At 51.9% G+C, this 16,120-nt stretch overlaps 1 protein-coding gene across 2 annotated transcripts in view; it reads right to left on the bottom strand.

Annotated features, from left to right (window-relative positions):
* Positions 1-15,632, bottom strand: part of ADCY9 (adenylate cyclase 9) — a 144,168-nt gene extending 128,536 nt beyond the window's left edge. The window contains exons 1-2 of one of the 2 annotated variants that reach the window (XM_012517947.4): positions 15,456-15,632; positions 13,086-14,790 (exon numbers count right to left, since the gene is read on the bottom strand). In XM_012517947.4, coding sequence (XP_012373401.1) covers positions 13,086-14,760 — 1,675 coding nt within the window. In that variant the 5' untranslated portion in view covers positions 14,761-14,790; positions 15,456-15,632. Of the gene's footprint in view, positions 1-13,085; positions 14,862-15,455 lie in introns of those variants that run through there. The other variant, XM_023583430.3, reaches the window with a different exon arrangement.
* Positions 15,633-16,120: the final 488 nt, after the last annotated feature.

The raw sequence follows: 16,120 nt of genomic DNA, 5'->3' as shown, positions 1-16,120 counted from the left end.
GAGGTTTTTTTTGTGGGATTTTTTTTTCCTTTTCAACTTTGCGTATTTCACCAGTCCTGCAAATCACAGCAAATATTATACTGCTTTCCGTAAGTTTCTTTGCTGTACATAGGAAAGGATAAGAGAAAATAAATCTTTTACAAATCCTTTTTAAAATCTAAGGGGTTTGCTTCTAACACAGATGAGTTTTTAATTTTGAATTACAAAGTCCAAATTGGCACTTTCCCAGGTACATTAACTGTTTGGGACTATTAGAGGACTAACACCTCTAATTATTTAGGATTGTATATTTAGCACCCTGGCGTCCAAACAACACAGTAGAGAGATGCAGAAATTCACTCTCAGGAGCAAGCCAGTCCTTTATTAATAGAATAATAGGTAAGAACATTATTAATCCAATATTTGCTCTGATCTACTAGTGAAAACTTTGCCAACAGTGAAATTAGTTTTATTAACAAGTGTAGTAGTTTATTATTTATGAATTCCAAAAACAGATATTGGATTATGTTTGTAAACTGGTCTGTCCCTCCGGGCATATTAGATTATATTGGATTCAGAGGTTTCACTTTTACTTGATTAAACAGTGATTAAGGCTTTGATTAATAGTGATTAAGGCCACATCAATAGGACATTGAGTCCCCGCCCCCTTGGTGGGCAAGGAATGACAGAGAAACCACACTGCAGAGAAGTGAGGTTGGAGTTTTGAGCTGGAGCCTAGGAAGGAAACACACAGGAGAGAGCAGAACAGCTGTCCCAGAGGAAAACAAGCCCTGGGAAAAGAGGAACCCGGAAGCCTGAACCCTGGCAGCCATCGGCAGCCATCTTGCTCAACACGTGGCAACAGACATTGGTGAGGGAAGTAGCTTATGCTTCACGGCCCGGTAACTACCCCAAATGAATACCCTTTATAAAAGCCAACAGATTTCTGATATTTTGCATCAGCACCCCTTTGGCTGACTAAGACAACAACTAACCCTCCAGTCTTGCTCCAATATCATTTTAAACCAGAAACGGAAGCATATTTTTTAAATGTTTTTATTCACTTCACATTTTTTCCAAGTCAATTCAAAAGTGCTTCTTTCTGAAACTTTCAAAGTCAACTGCAGATAATAATATCCTGCTTTATACAAATAAGATTCTAAAAAAAAAGTATAAATTGGGGAAACGGACTTTGGCCCAGTGGTTAGGGCGTCCATCTACCACAGGGGAGGTCCACGGTTCAAGCCCGGGCCTCCTAGACCCGTGTGGAGCTGGCCATGCGCAGCACTGATGCGCGCAAGGAGTGCCGTGCCACGCAAGGGTGTCCCCCGCGTGGGGTAGCCCCACGCGCAAGGAGTGCGCCCATGAGGAAAAGCTGCCCAGCGTGAAAAAGAAAGAGCAGCCTGCCCAGGAATGGCGCCGCCCACACTTCCCGTGCCGCTGACGACAACAGAAGCGGACAAAGAAACAAGATTCAGCAAATAGACACCAAGAACAGACAACCAGGGGAGGGGGGGGAATTAAATAAATAAATCTTAAAAAAAAAAAAAAAAGTATAAATTGTATTCCTATGACCCTGTTTTATTTATATTTAAAGTAAAGAATCTGACACAGGCCCTACAATTTAGCAGTTCTGTAAATCTGAATTTCCCTGTGTTACGTTTGTCTAAATTAGGGTCCACAGTTAAAGCAAGTGAAGTCAGAGAACTACTGCTTCGTATTAAGAACGTTTACTATTTCCCCTTCAGATACAAATCCCAGCTCTTCTTAGAGAACTTTACATTTTACAAATCTAAGGTAACCGAGAACCACAGAGATTAAATTTGCCCAAAAGTTCTAAACTAGTTTAATAGAGAAAGCATCTTAAAGCAGACAGCTGGGGAGCGGATGTGGCTCAAGCGGTTGAGTGCCTGCTTCCCACAGGGGAGGTCCCGGGTTTGGTCCCCAGTGCCTACTAAAAAACAACAACAAACAACATGTTAGGTTTAGGCTATAAATGTCAGTGTTTCTTGCTGTTTGGCTGCCGGCCATTTTATCCAGGTTGCCTGCCGGTTCTTGCAAGTTCCTTTATAAAATTCTTTTCTCCTCCACAATCGGGTGAGCTTTTGTTCTATTACAGGTGCAACTAACTTTCTTTCTAACAACTTTTACAAATCATCAGCAAATCCTATCAAAGTGCTTTCCTTTTCGACAACTCTCCATTGTTAAACAGCTCATTCACAAACGACAATTAACATCAGTGCCCATAAGCAGGAGCCACACGTTCTCGTGGGCAAAGGAACTCAATTACGAAGTTACAGAATGCAGTGTAAGGCACAGACTTGGAAAATTAACCCACAATAGGGTAAAACTAATTGAATCAATGCACAGTAGACGCTCTGACTTAGGAGGCCACAGCCTTAATGGCATGTTGTATTTTAATACGCACAGACAAGAAAATAAATTATGTGCACATGGGTTTATGCCTTCTCTCCTAACCAGATTATGAAAAAACTGACTATTTTCCAAACAACTCAAACACAAATATAAATGACTCAAAAGCTGCTTTCACTACGTTTTTCTTTGGAAGGAACTGAAAAAAAATGAAAAGAACAGAATTCAATAACATTACATGAAAATCCTGGAAATTATGCACAAAGACTTCCTGGAGTTCTGCCCAAAAAAGGGTATGCTGATTTTTTCCTATGCACAAATGATAAGCAAATAAGAATTGCCAGGAGCTACAGTATTATTAAAGATAAATATGCTTCTTGAAATCTCCATTTTCAAAGGCTTAAAAGGAATTGCCTAAACTCAGTCTTTCCAGCCCACTTTTCCTAGCACTTGGGTTTTCACCAGCTGCACTCGCCCCCCACCCCCGGCTGCGCGGCCACCAACGCTGCCCGCTACACCGGCAGGCCGTCCACTCTCCCTCCCAGGCGGCTCTCCCTTCCATCTCCTGTACAAGGTTCTTTTTTTTTTTTTTCCCTCCAATTTTTTATTATAGTTTTTAAATTTTTTTTGGCTTTTTTTTATTGTTGTTACATTCAAAAAATATGAGGTCGCCATACACCCCCCACCCTCCTCACCCCCCTCCTCCTATAACCACAACCTCCTCCATCATCATGGGACATTCACTGCACTTGGTGAATACATCTCTGAGCACTGCTGCACCACATTCTAGGTTCTTTTAAGACCCTCTCAAGGCCTCTATTTAACGAACCACTCAACTATCCCTAGCAAACGGGTTTGTTCTGCGTCCGTGTTTGGGGTGTGGATTTCCACCTAACAGAAGGCCCAGTGGTGGAAAGAGAGTACTTGGAATATTCACCCAGACGTTCCTTCATTCGCTCAACAAGGATCACTGAGCATCTACTAGAGGGCAGGCCAGGCGCAGGGCGCTGGGAAGAGAGCAATAAACCAAGGTGCTCTTGAGACGCACTCCTTCTAAGTGGGTGGAGACAGACCAGGAGCGAATTAGTAAGAAACAGAACATGGTACTTAGGAGGGAGAGGGGGGCAAGGTTATCATGCCGTCCAGTTCTGGAGGGCACTCTTCACATGGAGTTGGACCTTCCAGAGCCTTCCAGAGCTTTCCAGAGCCTTCCGCAGCAGCCCTGGGCAACTGGGGCTTGCTTGGCTGGGGGCACTCCCCAGTCTGCAAACAAGTAATCTACATTTTGGTTTAGCAGTTTTAAAAATATTATTGTTCTTTATCATTATTTACCAACATTCTCAAGTAGTTGTCCCTCTACAGGCAGGAAGATACGTTAGAAAGAAACACTGCATTACTCTATAATTGTCAATTGTATGAATGCAAATTAAAGCTTTGAGGAGCTTCAAGGTGCAAGGAAACTGTTTCTTCTGTGGCATTATGAAAATTCATCAGACAAACATGCATATGATATTCATTTTCTTTTCACAAAAGGAGAGGGCAAACTTGGCTCAGGCTCTCAGAATAAACATATTGGGCAAACAGAATTCATGAGATCTCAATACCTATAATTTCTTCACTCCTTAAAAACGTTACTGAGTAAGGAAGCTCTCCAAGACGACTCGGCTTGGATGAGGAGCGGGAGCCAACCTGCAGGGGTTCCCACTGGCCCCGGATGGGACCCCTGGAGCATCCAAAGGAAAAATATTTGTATCCATCAGAAATCCAACAAATATGCAGGCTAAAATCCAAGTGTTTCTTTGATATTTTAAAAAGTCCCTGGTCTTTTTAATGTTAGGAAACATCTTCAGCCTGAAAACTAGTGGACGAGGAAAGAATCAAGCAGACAAAATGCAGACTTCTAAGCAGGCAGAGTCCCCCCCACCCTAAAACTTGACCACGGTTGGGAAAAGCATGCATGTGGACTAGAAAGTACTGCACAAAGGGACAGCTGTTATTTCTGCTGCGGAAACTGCTGCTAAGAAAACTATCCCCGGGAGCGGAAGTGACTCAAATGATTGGGCGGCTCCCTGCCACACGGGCGGTCCCCGGTTCAGTTGCCAGTGCCTCCTGAAAGGACAAGCACACAACGAATGGACACAGAGAGCAGGCAGCGAGCACAACACGATGATGGGGGGAGAATTAAATGTTTTTTAACCTTTAAAAAAAAAAGCAAATTAGCCACATTTCTGGAAAAAAGGAAAGAAAACTGTCCCCACTATAAGGAACACCAGCCAGTAAACCACCCTCTGTTGAGGGTTACCACGCGCCAAGTCCTGCTCTGAGTGCCTACCGTGTGTCTACTCTCTTAATCCTCACAATTCTCTGAGGTGGGTACTCCTATTTTCTAGCATCCTTTTGGGTTTAAACACAGGCTCCACCACGTAATAGCTCTTTCAGCTGTGTGACCAAAGCAAGTTGCTTCGCCTCTGTGCTTCTGTCGCCTCACCTATAAAATGAGATAATGAGAGGATCTACGACCCGCTCCACCCCGCCCCAGCCAGATTCGTAATTCAGTCAGGAAGTCAGCACAAGTTTGTTTAGGGGACTGTCCAATAAATAGCCGTTTCCCCTTCTAGGCTGTACGCTTTAAGAGGGCAGGGGTCACAGCTGTGATTCCAGAACCTAGCCCAGGCCTTGCAAATAGTTAGAGCACATTCAATATTTTATTGAATAAATAAATGAGTTTATAGTAGAATACAGAGCTGAAGAGCTGCTTTAGTTAGAATCCCAGCCAATATCTCCGGAGCAGCAAAGCTGAAGGTCTGCCCCTAATTCCTCAACTCTCCAGTGCCACATCATCGGAAGCACCTCCCAGCTCTGGGGACCTGAAGCAGCCCCAGAGCAAAACTGCCTGAACTCCCTGGGGGTGCTCGAGAGAGAAGGTGCCAAACTTGGCAGCCAGTTTCACCAGGGCAAGCCATCAGTGTTTTCTATTTTGGACACTCGCCCTTTTTAATTCGAGAACCTGACACAATCACAGTCCCCGGTGTGTTCTGGGTTTCAGGACCCAATTTTACAAGATGTGCGCCAAACAGAGTGTAAGGAAAAGAGAAGCATCACCCAGGTGGAATGATTAGTCATCATTTAGGGAATGGATCGTGCATTCAAGTCCCTGTGCTAATAAGTGCTTCACTTGAATTAGCTTGCTTAATCCTCCAACAACGTTCTTACAGAAGCAGTCCATTCCCATTTTACAGGTGAGGAGAACCAAATTACAGAGCCCTGAAGCAGCTTGCGTGAAGTCCCAGAATGAGGAAGCAGCAGAACTGAGAAATGATCTAAATGTATCGGGCACCAAAGTGCCAAAGGGTGAGCCCTTCAAAAAAAGAGAAAAAAAATCTGTTTTTCTAAAAGGCTGGGGGGGGGGGGGGCGAAACAAAACAACAATAAAACAAAGCTTCAGGCCTTCATTGTGAACCCTAAACACCAGAAAAAAGAGCTGGCAGAATCCCAAATGATTTTGAAGGATTAAGAAAAAGTTAAGTATATGAATTAGTCCCTTGCCACTGCATAATAAACGTGAAATGCCTATCACAATGCCAGTTGGAATTGGGTCATATACAGGAGGCTGTATGTGTGGGTGGTATTTAAACCTCACTCTTTCCCCCTTGGGGTCCCCGAGACCTTCATAGGGAATCTGCGAGGCCAAAACTATTCTCATAATAATGCTAGACATGACATGCCTTTTTCATGGTGCTGACATTTGCACTGACAGTGCAAAAGCAATAGGAGGTGCAACTGCTGGAACCAATCAAGGCAGTGGCACCCAACTGCAGTGGTAATATTCTTTGCCACCAAGCACTTACAGAAGGAAAAAAAAAAAGTTTCACTTATGAATGTCTTTGATGAAGCAATACATATGAATTGTGTTAAATCTGAACCTTGAATATATGTCATGCTATGTGATGCAATGGGAAGCATGCCAAAAGCATTTCTGTACAATGGTTGTCCAGAAAAGAACTTATGCAATGGTTTGAGTTGCAAGCTAAACTAGCCACTTTTTTTGATGGAACAGCATTTATACTTGACCAACAAACAAATCATGATCATTGATAATCAGGTTTGGCAGACTGTTCTCAAAAATGAACAAAATGAGGCAAGGAAAAAAATGACAGTATTTGTTGCCAGTGATAAAATTCAAACTTATAAGCAAAAACTAGAATTTTAGAAAACTTTTATATCTGCCCCTGTGAAGATGACATATTCTCAGTATTTAAAAATTTGTTCTGATGTCAACATTTGGAAGATCTGAATAACTCAGGAAACGAATAGTTTCCAAATGACCAAAGCATGATGTTATAATATCACACCTGGGTAAAAGATCTATTAAAAAATCTGATGGATTTTACTGTAACAGAGTACAAAACATTCGTTAACCAGGATCTCAGATCCCATATGGCAATAACCCTTAAGAAACTACCATTTGTTGAGTGTTGGCGCAGTATCAATGAAAAATACCCACAATTATCTAAAAAGGCTACTAAAATGCTCCTCCCTTTTCCAACTACACATTTCTGTAAGGCCAGATTTTCTACACATTCTTCAAACAAAACATACAGCAGCAGATTCAATGCCAAGGCAGAAAAGAGAATCCAGCTGTTTTTTATTGCTCCAGACATTAAAGAGATTTACAAAAATGTAAAAACAGTGCCACTCTTCTCGCTAATGTTTTATGTTTGAAAATATGGCTATTTTTATTAAAATATGTTATTTATACCAAAATGCAATGGATTTAGTATTTTGAAATGACTTTTTTTTTTAATTCCTCGGTTCGTTTTAGTTGCTAACCTGCTGCAGTTTAATAGATAACTTACATAAACAAAAGCTCTTGAGTGTCCCCAGGAGGCCTGTAAAGGTGGTCCTGAGACAAAAAGCCTGAGTGCCAAAGGCTTATGGTAAGGTCTGGAAGTCAGTCATGGCTCTCCCCGATTATCTCAGACCCAGAATTTCACCCCATTCTGTCCCGGGTTCTCTACCCGCTGGCTCAACGCTAAGCCACCAACTCTCACCACCACTACCGCCTCTGCCTCGCTGCCACCACCAGCCTCAGGGGTTTGCGCTTCCCTTACCTGGGTGGAGATGACGCTGGACATTTTTTTGTTTGTTTTAAAGATTTTTTTTTTTCTCTTCCCTTCGCCCCCAACCCCGGTTGTCTCTTCTGTCTATTTGCTGCGTCTTCTCCGTCCGCTTCTGTTGTTGTCAGCGGCCCGGGAATCTGTGTTTCTTTTTGTTGCGTCATCTTGCTGTGTCAGCTCTCCGTGTGTGTGGCGCCATTCCTGGGCAGGCTGCACTTTCTTTCACGCTGGGCGGCTCTCCTTACTGGGCGCACTCCTTGTGCATGGGGTTCCCCTATGCGGGGGCACCCCTGCGTGGTAGGGCACTCCTTGCGCACATCAGCACTGCGCATGGGCAAGCTCCAAACGGGTCAAGGAGGCCCAGGGTTTGAACCACGGACCTCCCAAGTGGTAGACGGACGCCCTAACCCCTGGGCCAAGTCTGCTTCCCATGGGCACTTTTTATGAGTAAATGTTGGAGAAACACAACCAAAACCTGACTGACAAAAGCAATTAAGTTTTTTTAAGTTCAATTTCCTTCACCAAAATTAACTCTAGTTTAGCCACAGACTGGCTCGGCTGGCACGGTTTGCCAAGCACATTAACAAGACTGGCAAAAAAAAAAAAAATGGCATTCTCATTACCCCTCTTCCCAGGGGAAGGCCACCTCCCTGTTCTGTGTCCCGGAGCCCTTGGCAGCTGCAAAGGCGACTGCCCCCCTCGGAGGACGGAGGACGCTCAGCTCCTCCATTTCCTGTTCCCTGCCTGTTGCAAAGATTCGCACTTCTTTACAAAATCCCCTCCAAGGATGCTAGTTCCGGTAGGGAAAAAAGGCATTAGGTGTCACATAAGCAAAGTACAAACGATGCCCGGAGCCACACGGATGCCCAGTCCCCGGGGCTCCTCCTCCCACTACCAGCAGGGCAGACCTGGGCACATGGGCAGAATTCAGATAATGAACGATCATATTTTTACAGCACTGAAAGATCATATTTTTACAGCAAAGAAAGGCCAAGGCTCAAATCACCAACAGAAAGAATTTGGAGCGTGCATGCCCACACATGGAAATGTGCTGTATTTTTCCCAAGATGATTATTCTACAGCAAGGTCCACAGGTGACAGGGACCGGTAATTAGCAAGCTGGTTATTCTGGGAAGCAGACTGGCTAGAGAAGGGTGCACAGAGCACCCTCACTTCCCTATTTGTTCCTTTTCCGGTTTCCCTTTCTTTGTCATTCTATCTGAAGAGATCCCCTTTCTTCCTTCCACCAGCAGATCTTACCCTTTCTTTGCCCAAGGCTAACTGCACTCAAAAACCTGCCTTCAGAATTAACAGCTGTATGTTCCTCGCTGGAAGACAGAATTTGGTCTGAAAAGGCCTAACATGTCCCTGGGGCTTGCGTGAGCCCCGAATCCACAGCCGCCTCTTCTTCTCCCACACCGGCTGTCAAGCCCAATTTTCTGCTCCATCTCGTCCCCCACTTGCCACTGGGAAGGCTGTTTCCATGTGCACAAGAGACCCGGCCTCAGAAGGCAGGGAAGTGCTGGATTTCTCCCCAGCACGACTGACCAGGAGAGACGTGTGCTGCCGGCTAAGAAGGTGGCGTCTACACCTGCAAGGGCATCCAGTCAGGTTCAAGGGGAGCACGGCGCCTCAGTCGGCTAACTGCACGGAAGACGGCGCTCAGCTGTCCCCGGCAGGCTGCTGGGAGCCAGGGAGCCCAGGCTTCCAGTTTCCAGAGGGCGTAAAGGAGGCCTCGGGCACTGTCAGCTTGAGGAGTGGCCGCAGGCCGGGGCTAGATGGGAATTCTTCTAAGGTGTCAGTAAAGTAGCCTACAAGCGACAATCTGCCCAAGTACACATCCTGAATCCCTCCTGGAGGTGCTTCCCACTCTGGAAGCCTGGCTGGGGAAATGCACTTTTTATATTTCTGCACCTGACAATGCCACGGCTAGCCTCTCTTCAAAGACAGAACCGCCGGTGTGGCCTTGGAGCGACACCTCCGTTTGCCCTTCCTAATAAGAGTGGAAAGCAAGGTGTCTATAGATTTTCTGACAGTTTCACTGTCTGTCTTTGACCTATGATATGAAAAACCAACAGTTCTGGATAAAGTCTTACCTACGCTTATGGCCCAAGGAAGAAGAGCCAGTACCCCCTCAGGCACAGGGGCTCCCCCCCGAAAGGCTGTGGAAGGGCCCTTCTTTCCATTGCCCAAATCAAGCATCTCTCCTTAACTTTAAAAAACTGTCGCTTTTTAGGTCATTTCCAGAAGCTTACCCTATGCTGAAAATCTCTTCAACCCTCCCTCCCTTTCAGTGAGGAGTCGCACAAAACTTCACACACACACACACACACACACGCTGTACTCCATATGGCTGGCCCTGCCGCATGTCTTCCCCTTAAAAGTTCATGCTGACACACTTGACATTTTACTCATTTGCTGATGGCCTGCCTGCGACTCCCTGTTAGGACGTCAGCGCCCTGGGGCAGGAACTGGTGTCTGCTTTCTTTTCTGCCATGTCACCAGCCCCTGGCACTGTGCCCGGCACACAATAACTATGAGTTAGTGAATGAACGCGTGAGCCAGGGGCTTCCTGCATTCTCCATGCATACCGTGGAAACTTCAAAGGCCTCTCGCCCATTCCTGACTCTAGCCCATCTCCAGGTCAATTCCAAAACCCTAAAAGGCCACCTTCCATCCAAAAGGCAAGTCTCCCACCCACAGTCCTCCGTCCCATCAAGGGGATGGCCGCAACACCGCTCACACCTGTCCCACCCTCTCCACGGCCACTGCGTCGCCTCTATCACCCCCCACCTCTGCCTGGCACTTACTGGCACAGCCACCAACCTCCAGTCATGCACCCTTCCAACCCACACTCCCTAGAACTGCAGGGTGCACTCTCTAAAATCGCCACCCAGGCCACGCGCCCTCCCGCGCCCTGCAGTGGCTCCCCGTTGCCTGGAAAGATCAAGTCCAGACTCCTCTCCAGGTTGCCCATGCCTTCCTTGCCCATCGCCCCGCATCCTAGTGAACCACGTGCCAGTGCCCCCACCCCAAGAAGCACACGCGTCCCTCTGCAGGGGACTGCTCGGCTGCTGCTCCCTCTCCCGGCCCACCCCAAGCGTCCCCGCCTCTCTCTCTGCCCACGGCTACAACTGTGAGCTCACTGAGGTCGGGCACCGACGTGAACCCACCTCTGCACCCGCGATGCCAGGCTCGTGGCTGGGAGAGCAACTGTGCAGAGCTCATGAGTCCCACCCCCACCCAAGCCTTCTCAGGTAAATCGGGCAGCAGTGGCTCCCTGCTGCCCGGCCAGGCTGGTTCTAGAATCTCCTGTGTGCGTACCCTGCTGCTGTTCACTTCGACAGGGTGTCCCTCCTGTTAACCCCATTACCTGAGAAGGGAGCAGGAGGTAAAAGCTAACACCCAGCACTGGACAGTGAAAATGCCTGCTGCAGGCCCAGAGACGGGAGGCTAAAATAAACCATGCGTGGATGGGTGGAACTACACGTCTGAAAAGGGTTTCTGCCAAGCTTGCTATCACCTCGCCTTATCAGCTCCACGGCATTAAAAGAACCACACTGCGTAGTTTCAGAAGGAGTCAGGAAGTTCTGCAGATGTACTCCAGAGAGCCCTGTCCAGAAAGGTTTCTGAACGAGCCAATTCAAGCAAAAATCATGGTCTCAGGGAAACAGTCAGAGGGATAACGTATTTTAAAAACTCACCAGTTTAGCTAAGCCTTCTCTTTCTTTTCCTCCAATCCAGTCTTAAACTTTTCCCTTATAAATATACATGTACACATAAGTTTAAAGAAAATTTTAATTTACCAAATTCACACTAGTTGAGGGGGGGGAAATCAATAGACCCACTCCAGCATTTTTTTGTGGAACCCTTGATCTATACATTGAACGTAAGTCCATAAAAAACACAAGGGGGTATGTCCAAATATTCAATGACTTGAGGATTTCCAAACACACTGAGTGGTTGCACCTGCTCTTATTTCTGAAATCCAAATAACACCCTGTACAAAGTACAACCTACAAAACAGCGATCACCGTCCTTTGGCCCGACCTACCCAATTTAACGCAGCGTAGAGCCGTTGGATTCTCTGGAATCTGTCCCACAAAGCCTGAGGGCAGTGCCTGAGCACTTAGTCCTTGAGACGCCAAGACCTCAAGCAGGTGTCCCCTCCGCCCCCCACTGCGCTGATACGTTCAGTCTGGAGAGCAGGCTCCAGCCTCCTGGACTGGATTGTGACACGGCAGAATCTTCCCAGGGCACTGCCCAACTAGCTTGAGACCGCGTCACGCAGCACGGAAAACTCCAGGTCAAAGCACTTGGCAGGTGAAGAGGTTTTTTTAGTGTCTAAGTTCTTCAACAACTAGCAAAATTTATGTAAGGAAGGAGATGCAAGAGAAGTAGAAAGCACTCTTGCCGGATTACAGATCAACAGCATGGGACTCCCAATCCCCAGCAAAAGAAAGGAAACTGAGGCAGCACGGAGCACCGTTCAAGGCTGACAACAGGCAGGCCCGAGGACACAGCCACTTGCCAACTCTGCCTTAAACTCCTTCTGAGGATTCCCCTTCCCAGGGCTTTTAACGACGTAATTATGCAGTGTGCGGCACCACAAAATACAATACAGGCCGGCAAATTTAGGCTTTTAAAGATCAATGTTATTTTCCCTGCCCACTTCCAAAATAGACGCTCCCCTCAATTAGGGAGACCTGAGCCCAGGAGGAGGCCTGTTTAAAGAAGGGGGAGAAAAGGAGGGCTTGGCGATGCAGCCAACAATTTCGATTCCTTAAGCTTGGTCCCACTGATGTCCTATCTAAAAACAAGAAAAACAACATAACATACATAGGAAACAGCCCAGTGAAGAATCAAGACCAGCAGTAAGGAGCTCACGACCAAGGACAAGGGGCCAGATACAAATCCAAGGGGTGGAAGGGGAGGGCAGGAAGGAGGTACAACAGTTCTCGGGGAGCATTCCTCACTTTCAAATCACCCCACGGCTTGAGAGGTTCAACAGTCTAAAACGCTGGGATTTATATGGGAAGACAAATGTTAGGGGAGTCAAACATCGCCAAATAAATGAAAGCCGCACGCTGCAAATGCAAACATCTTTCAAAAAGGGTGACCTACGCCAGAGGCAGGGGGTACGCACCCAGTCCTCAAAAGAGCCCTGCAGGCCCTGAGCCCCTTCCCCTGCTCCCATTTTGACAATCAAGGGCAGCCTAGAGAGGAGGGGGCTGTTACTCTTCACACTTTTGCAAGAGGGCAGAGAGAAACCTTCTGGCCGCCAAGGGAATTTTGCTTAAAGTCCTCACTGCCCAGGGCTGTGATATCCTGACATTCCCCGGCCATGCCCCCCGCCCCCGGAATTTCAGAAACCTTAGCAGGCACCAGCTAGGCCCCCCAAGCTCACAGCCAGCCTTCCAGCTCGGATGTGTGAGATCTGAGTCGCTGGAGGAAACGTCAGGCTGACCCCCCCCGCCCAGACATCCCCCCTGGAAAAGTGGCCTGAGACAACTGCTCTGCCTCGAGAGGGTGACACTAGAAAGAGACTTTTTTTTCCTTTTAAAACAGAAGTGGGGAGGATGGAGGGGGGGGAACACGAGGCAAAGCCACCCGTACCTTTCAGCTGCTCTGCCACCACGCTCTGGCCCAGGCGCTCCATCACCCTCCCGTCCTCCATCTCGTACCGGTCGTCGAGGTATTTCGCGGTGGCCTCCGAGATGTGCACCTTGCCGGCCACGCCCAGCTGCTCCATGAGGTTGGCCAAGTTCACGTCGTTGGACCACACGTCGAACTTGAACCTCCTCATGCCCAGGATGCCACACAGGACGGTGCCGGTGTGCACGCCGACACGCATGTTCACCATCTCCTTCTTCTCCTGGCAGAACTGCTCGATGGCGCGGATCATGCCCAGCCCCATGTCGATGCAGCAGTAGGTGTGGTCGGCGCGCGGCTCGGGGCAGCCGGCCACGCAGTAGTAGCAGTCCCCCAGCGTGCTGATCTTCTCACACTTGGTCTCCTCGCACAGGCGGTCGAAGCGCCCGAACAGGTCGTTGAGCAGCCCGACGAGCGCGTGCGCCGACTTGTTGGCGCTCATCTTGGTGAAGCCCACGATGTCCGCGAAGAGGATGCTGACCTCCTCGATCTGCTGCATCTTGAAGGGGCGGAAGGCGATGGGCGCCTTCTGGATGGACGACTTTTTCTTGCGGCTCTTGGGGCTCGAGGTGGCGTGCCTTTTGACCGAGTTCTCGCTCTCCTCGTCCCCCTGCTTCATGAGGTCGTCGGCGATGATCCTCGGCATCACCGAGTGGATCATCCTCTCTTTCAGCGCCTTCTCCACCTCCAGGTCCTTGCCGTGCATGATGGACTGCCCCACCTTGAGGAACGTGCTCCTGGATCTCACCTGCGACATGACGAACAGGTGGACCCCGACTGCGTGCACGCAGACGTGCAGCAGGGCCCGGCCCAGCAGCTCCCAGCGCAGGCCCGGCGCCCCGGGCAGGCAGCCCTGGTCTCGGAAATGGTAGCCCAGTGTCTCGAAGAGGACCGAGTAGGCCACCCCCAGGGCCAAGCTCAAGTACAAGGGTAAGTGCATGACGGTGTAGAGCAGCAGGAGCACTTCGATGCACATGGAGAAGCTGCCCACGCGCGACAGGCATGCATCGGCGGGCCCCGCAGCGCGGGAGTGGTTGGAGGCGGCGGCGAGCGGCGGCGAGGCCTGCAGCTGCACGGCCAGGGTCAGCGCCACGGCCAGGAGCGTGAGCAGCAGCGCGGTGCCCACGTACTGCCGCGCGTACAGCTTGGTGAAGGTGAAGACGAAGAAGCCGGCGCACACGGCCAGGAAGGCCAGGGCGGGCGCCGCCAGCACGGCCAGCCGGGCCCGCGTGTGCACCGCGAAGTACCCGCTCCAGAGCAGGCAGGCGAAGCCGAGGTAGAAGAGCGCGTACCGGAAGCGGCGTCGCGTCTGCGGGAAGCAGCGCTCCCGGCACGCCTCCTCCAGGTTCACCGAGTCGAACTTGGGGTCCCACCAGCGGCGGGAGGCCCTCTCAAACAGCTGCGGCAGCTTCTTGGGCCGCCTCGGGCGGCCCCCGGCCCCCGCGCGGCGCGGCAGCCCCCCGGAGTCCCCGGAGCTGCTGCAGCTGGAGATGCTGTACTTGCAGCGCTTGGCGTGGCTGTTGCCCGCGAGCTGCCGGGGGTGGATCTTGACCCGCACGCTGCCGCTGTCCCCGCTGGAGTCGCAGCTCACCTCGGTGCCGTGCTGATGCAGCAGCTGCTGGTGGGGCGGGGAGGCCATGTTGCCGCGCGCCCTCCCGCCGGGCCGAGCCTGCAGGTGACGGAGAGAGAGGGGCGCCTGAGCACCCGCGGGCCCCGCGCCCTGGCCACCCGCGGCCTCCTCCCGCGGCTCCCCGGGACGGCGGCAGCCGCCCGGCCACGACTGGGGGCAGCGCCGGGGAGCCCGGGGGCCACGGAGGCGCCGGCCCCTGTCCCGTCGGCGCGGACGGCCCCCGAGGCGGCCGTGCGCGCAGCGCTGCCCCTGCGCCCTGGCTGCGGGACCGAGGCGGGACCCCGAGCGCGCTCGGCACGGCCACCCTGCCTCGCCGCGCGACCCTGAGGACGCCGCGCGGCCCCTCGTCCTGCGTCCAAGGCCGCCGGGCCGGCCCCGTCCCGCTGCCGCCCGGAGCCCGCAACGCCGTCCGCCGCGCTCCGGGCTCGGGGCGGGCACAGGGGCGGGCCCTCGGCCCCCGGGGGCGCGAGGCTGCGGGGCGCGCGGGCGCGCGGCGGCCGCCCCCGTCGGTCCGGCCCGTCTAGCGGGGCCTGCTGCGCTCGGCCGCGCGCCCGCCCCGGCCCGAGGAGGCGGAGGGCTCGCCCCGGCCCCGGCCCCGGGCCCGCCGAGCGCAAGGAGGGCCGACGCGGGACCCTGGGGCGCGCGGGCCGTGCCCGGCGCTGCCGCAGAGCCCGGCCTCCCGCACCCCGGGGCGGCCTCCGGACCTAGAGACGCCGCCGCGGCCGCGGCCGCCGCCGTCCCTCGCGCCGCCGCTGCTTCATGTCGGAAGCGCCGCCGCCAGCGCCGGCCCCCGCCCGCTGTCACTGACAGACTCGCGCCCGCGCCGCCCCTCGCCCGCCGCCGCGCGCACGCCCGGCGCGCGCACGCCGCCGCCGGGCCCCGGCCGCGCGCACGAGCCGCGCCGCTTCCGTGCGCGCGCCGGGCGCGCGGGGGCTGCGCGGCGGGGGCGCGCGTCCCGGCTCCGCCCGCCGCCCCCGGGGCCGCGCCGCGCCCGGGCGCCCAAGGGGGTTGGGCGCGTCGTGCACCCGTGGCCGCCGGAAAACCTCCTCCTCCGCGGGCTGGCCCCGGGCCCGCCCTGGGACGCGCCGGGCGCCTGCTGCCTCCGGAGCAGCCGTGGCGCAACGTTTGGGGAATCAGAACGCCAGCCCGTCCCCGAGCAGACCTTTCGACCAGCGCTGGGCTTGCCGAATCCCCTGGACTTGCCTGAATCCACCTGGTCTTGGCCTGAATCCCCCTGGACTTGGCCTGAATCCCCCTGGACTTGGCCTGAATCCCCCTGGACTTGCCTGAATCCCCCTGGACTTGCCTGAATTCCCTGGGCTTGCCTTAATCCCCCTGGGCTTGCCTGAGTCCCCTGGGCTTGCCTGAA

This window comes from Dasypus novemcinctus, chromosome 23, assembly GCF_030445035.2.
Source record: "Dasypus novemcinctus isolate mDasNov1 chromosome 23, mDasNov1.1.hap2, whole genome shotgun sequence".
NCBI classification, from domain to species: domain Eukaryota; kingdom Metazoa; phylum Chordata; class Mammalia; order Cingulata; family Dasypodidae; genus Dasypus; species Dasypus novemcinctus.
Note: the sequence above shows the minus strand (reverse complement) of the source record. Positions and strands in the feature narration are given on the sequence as shown.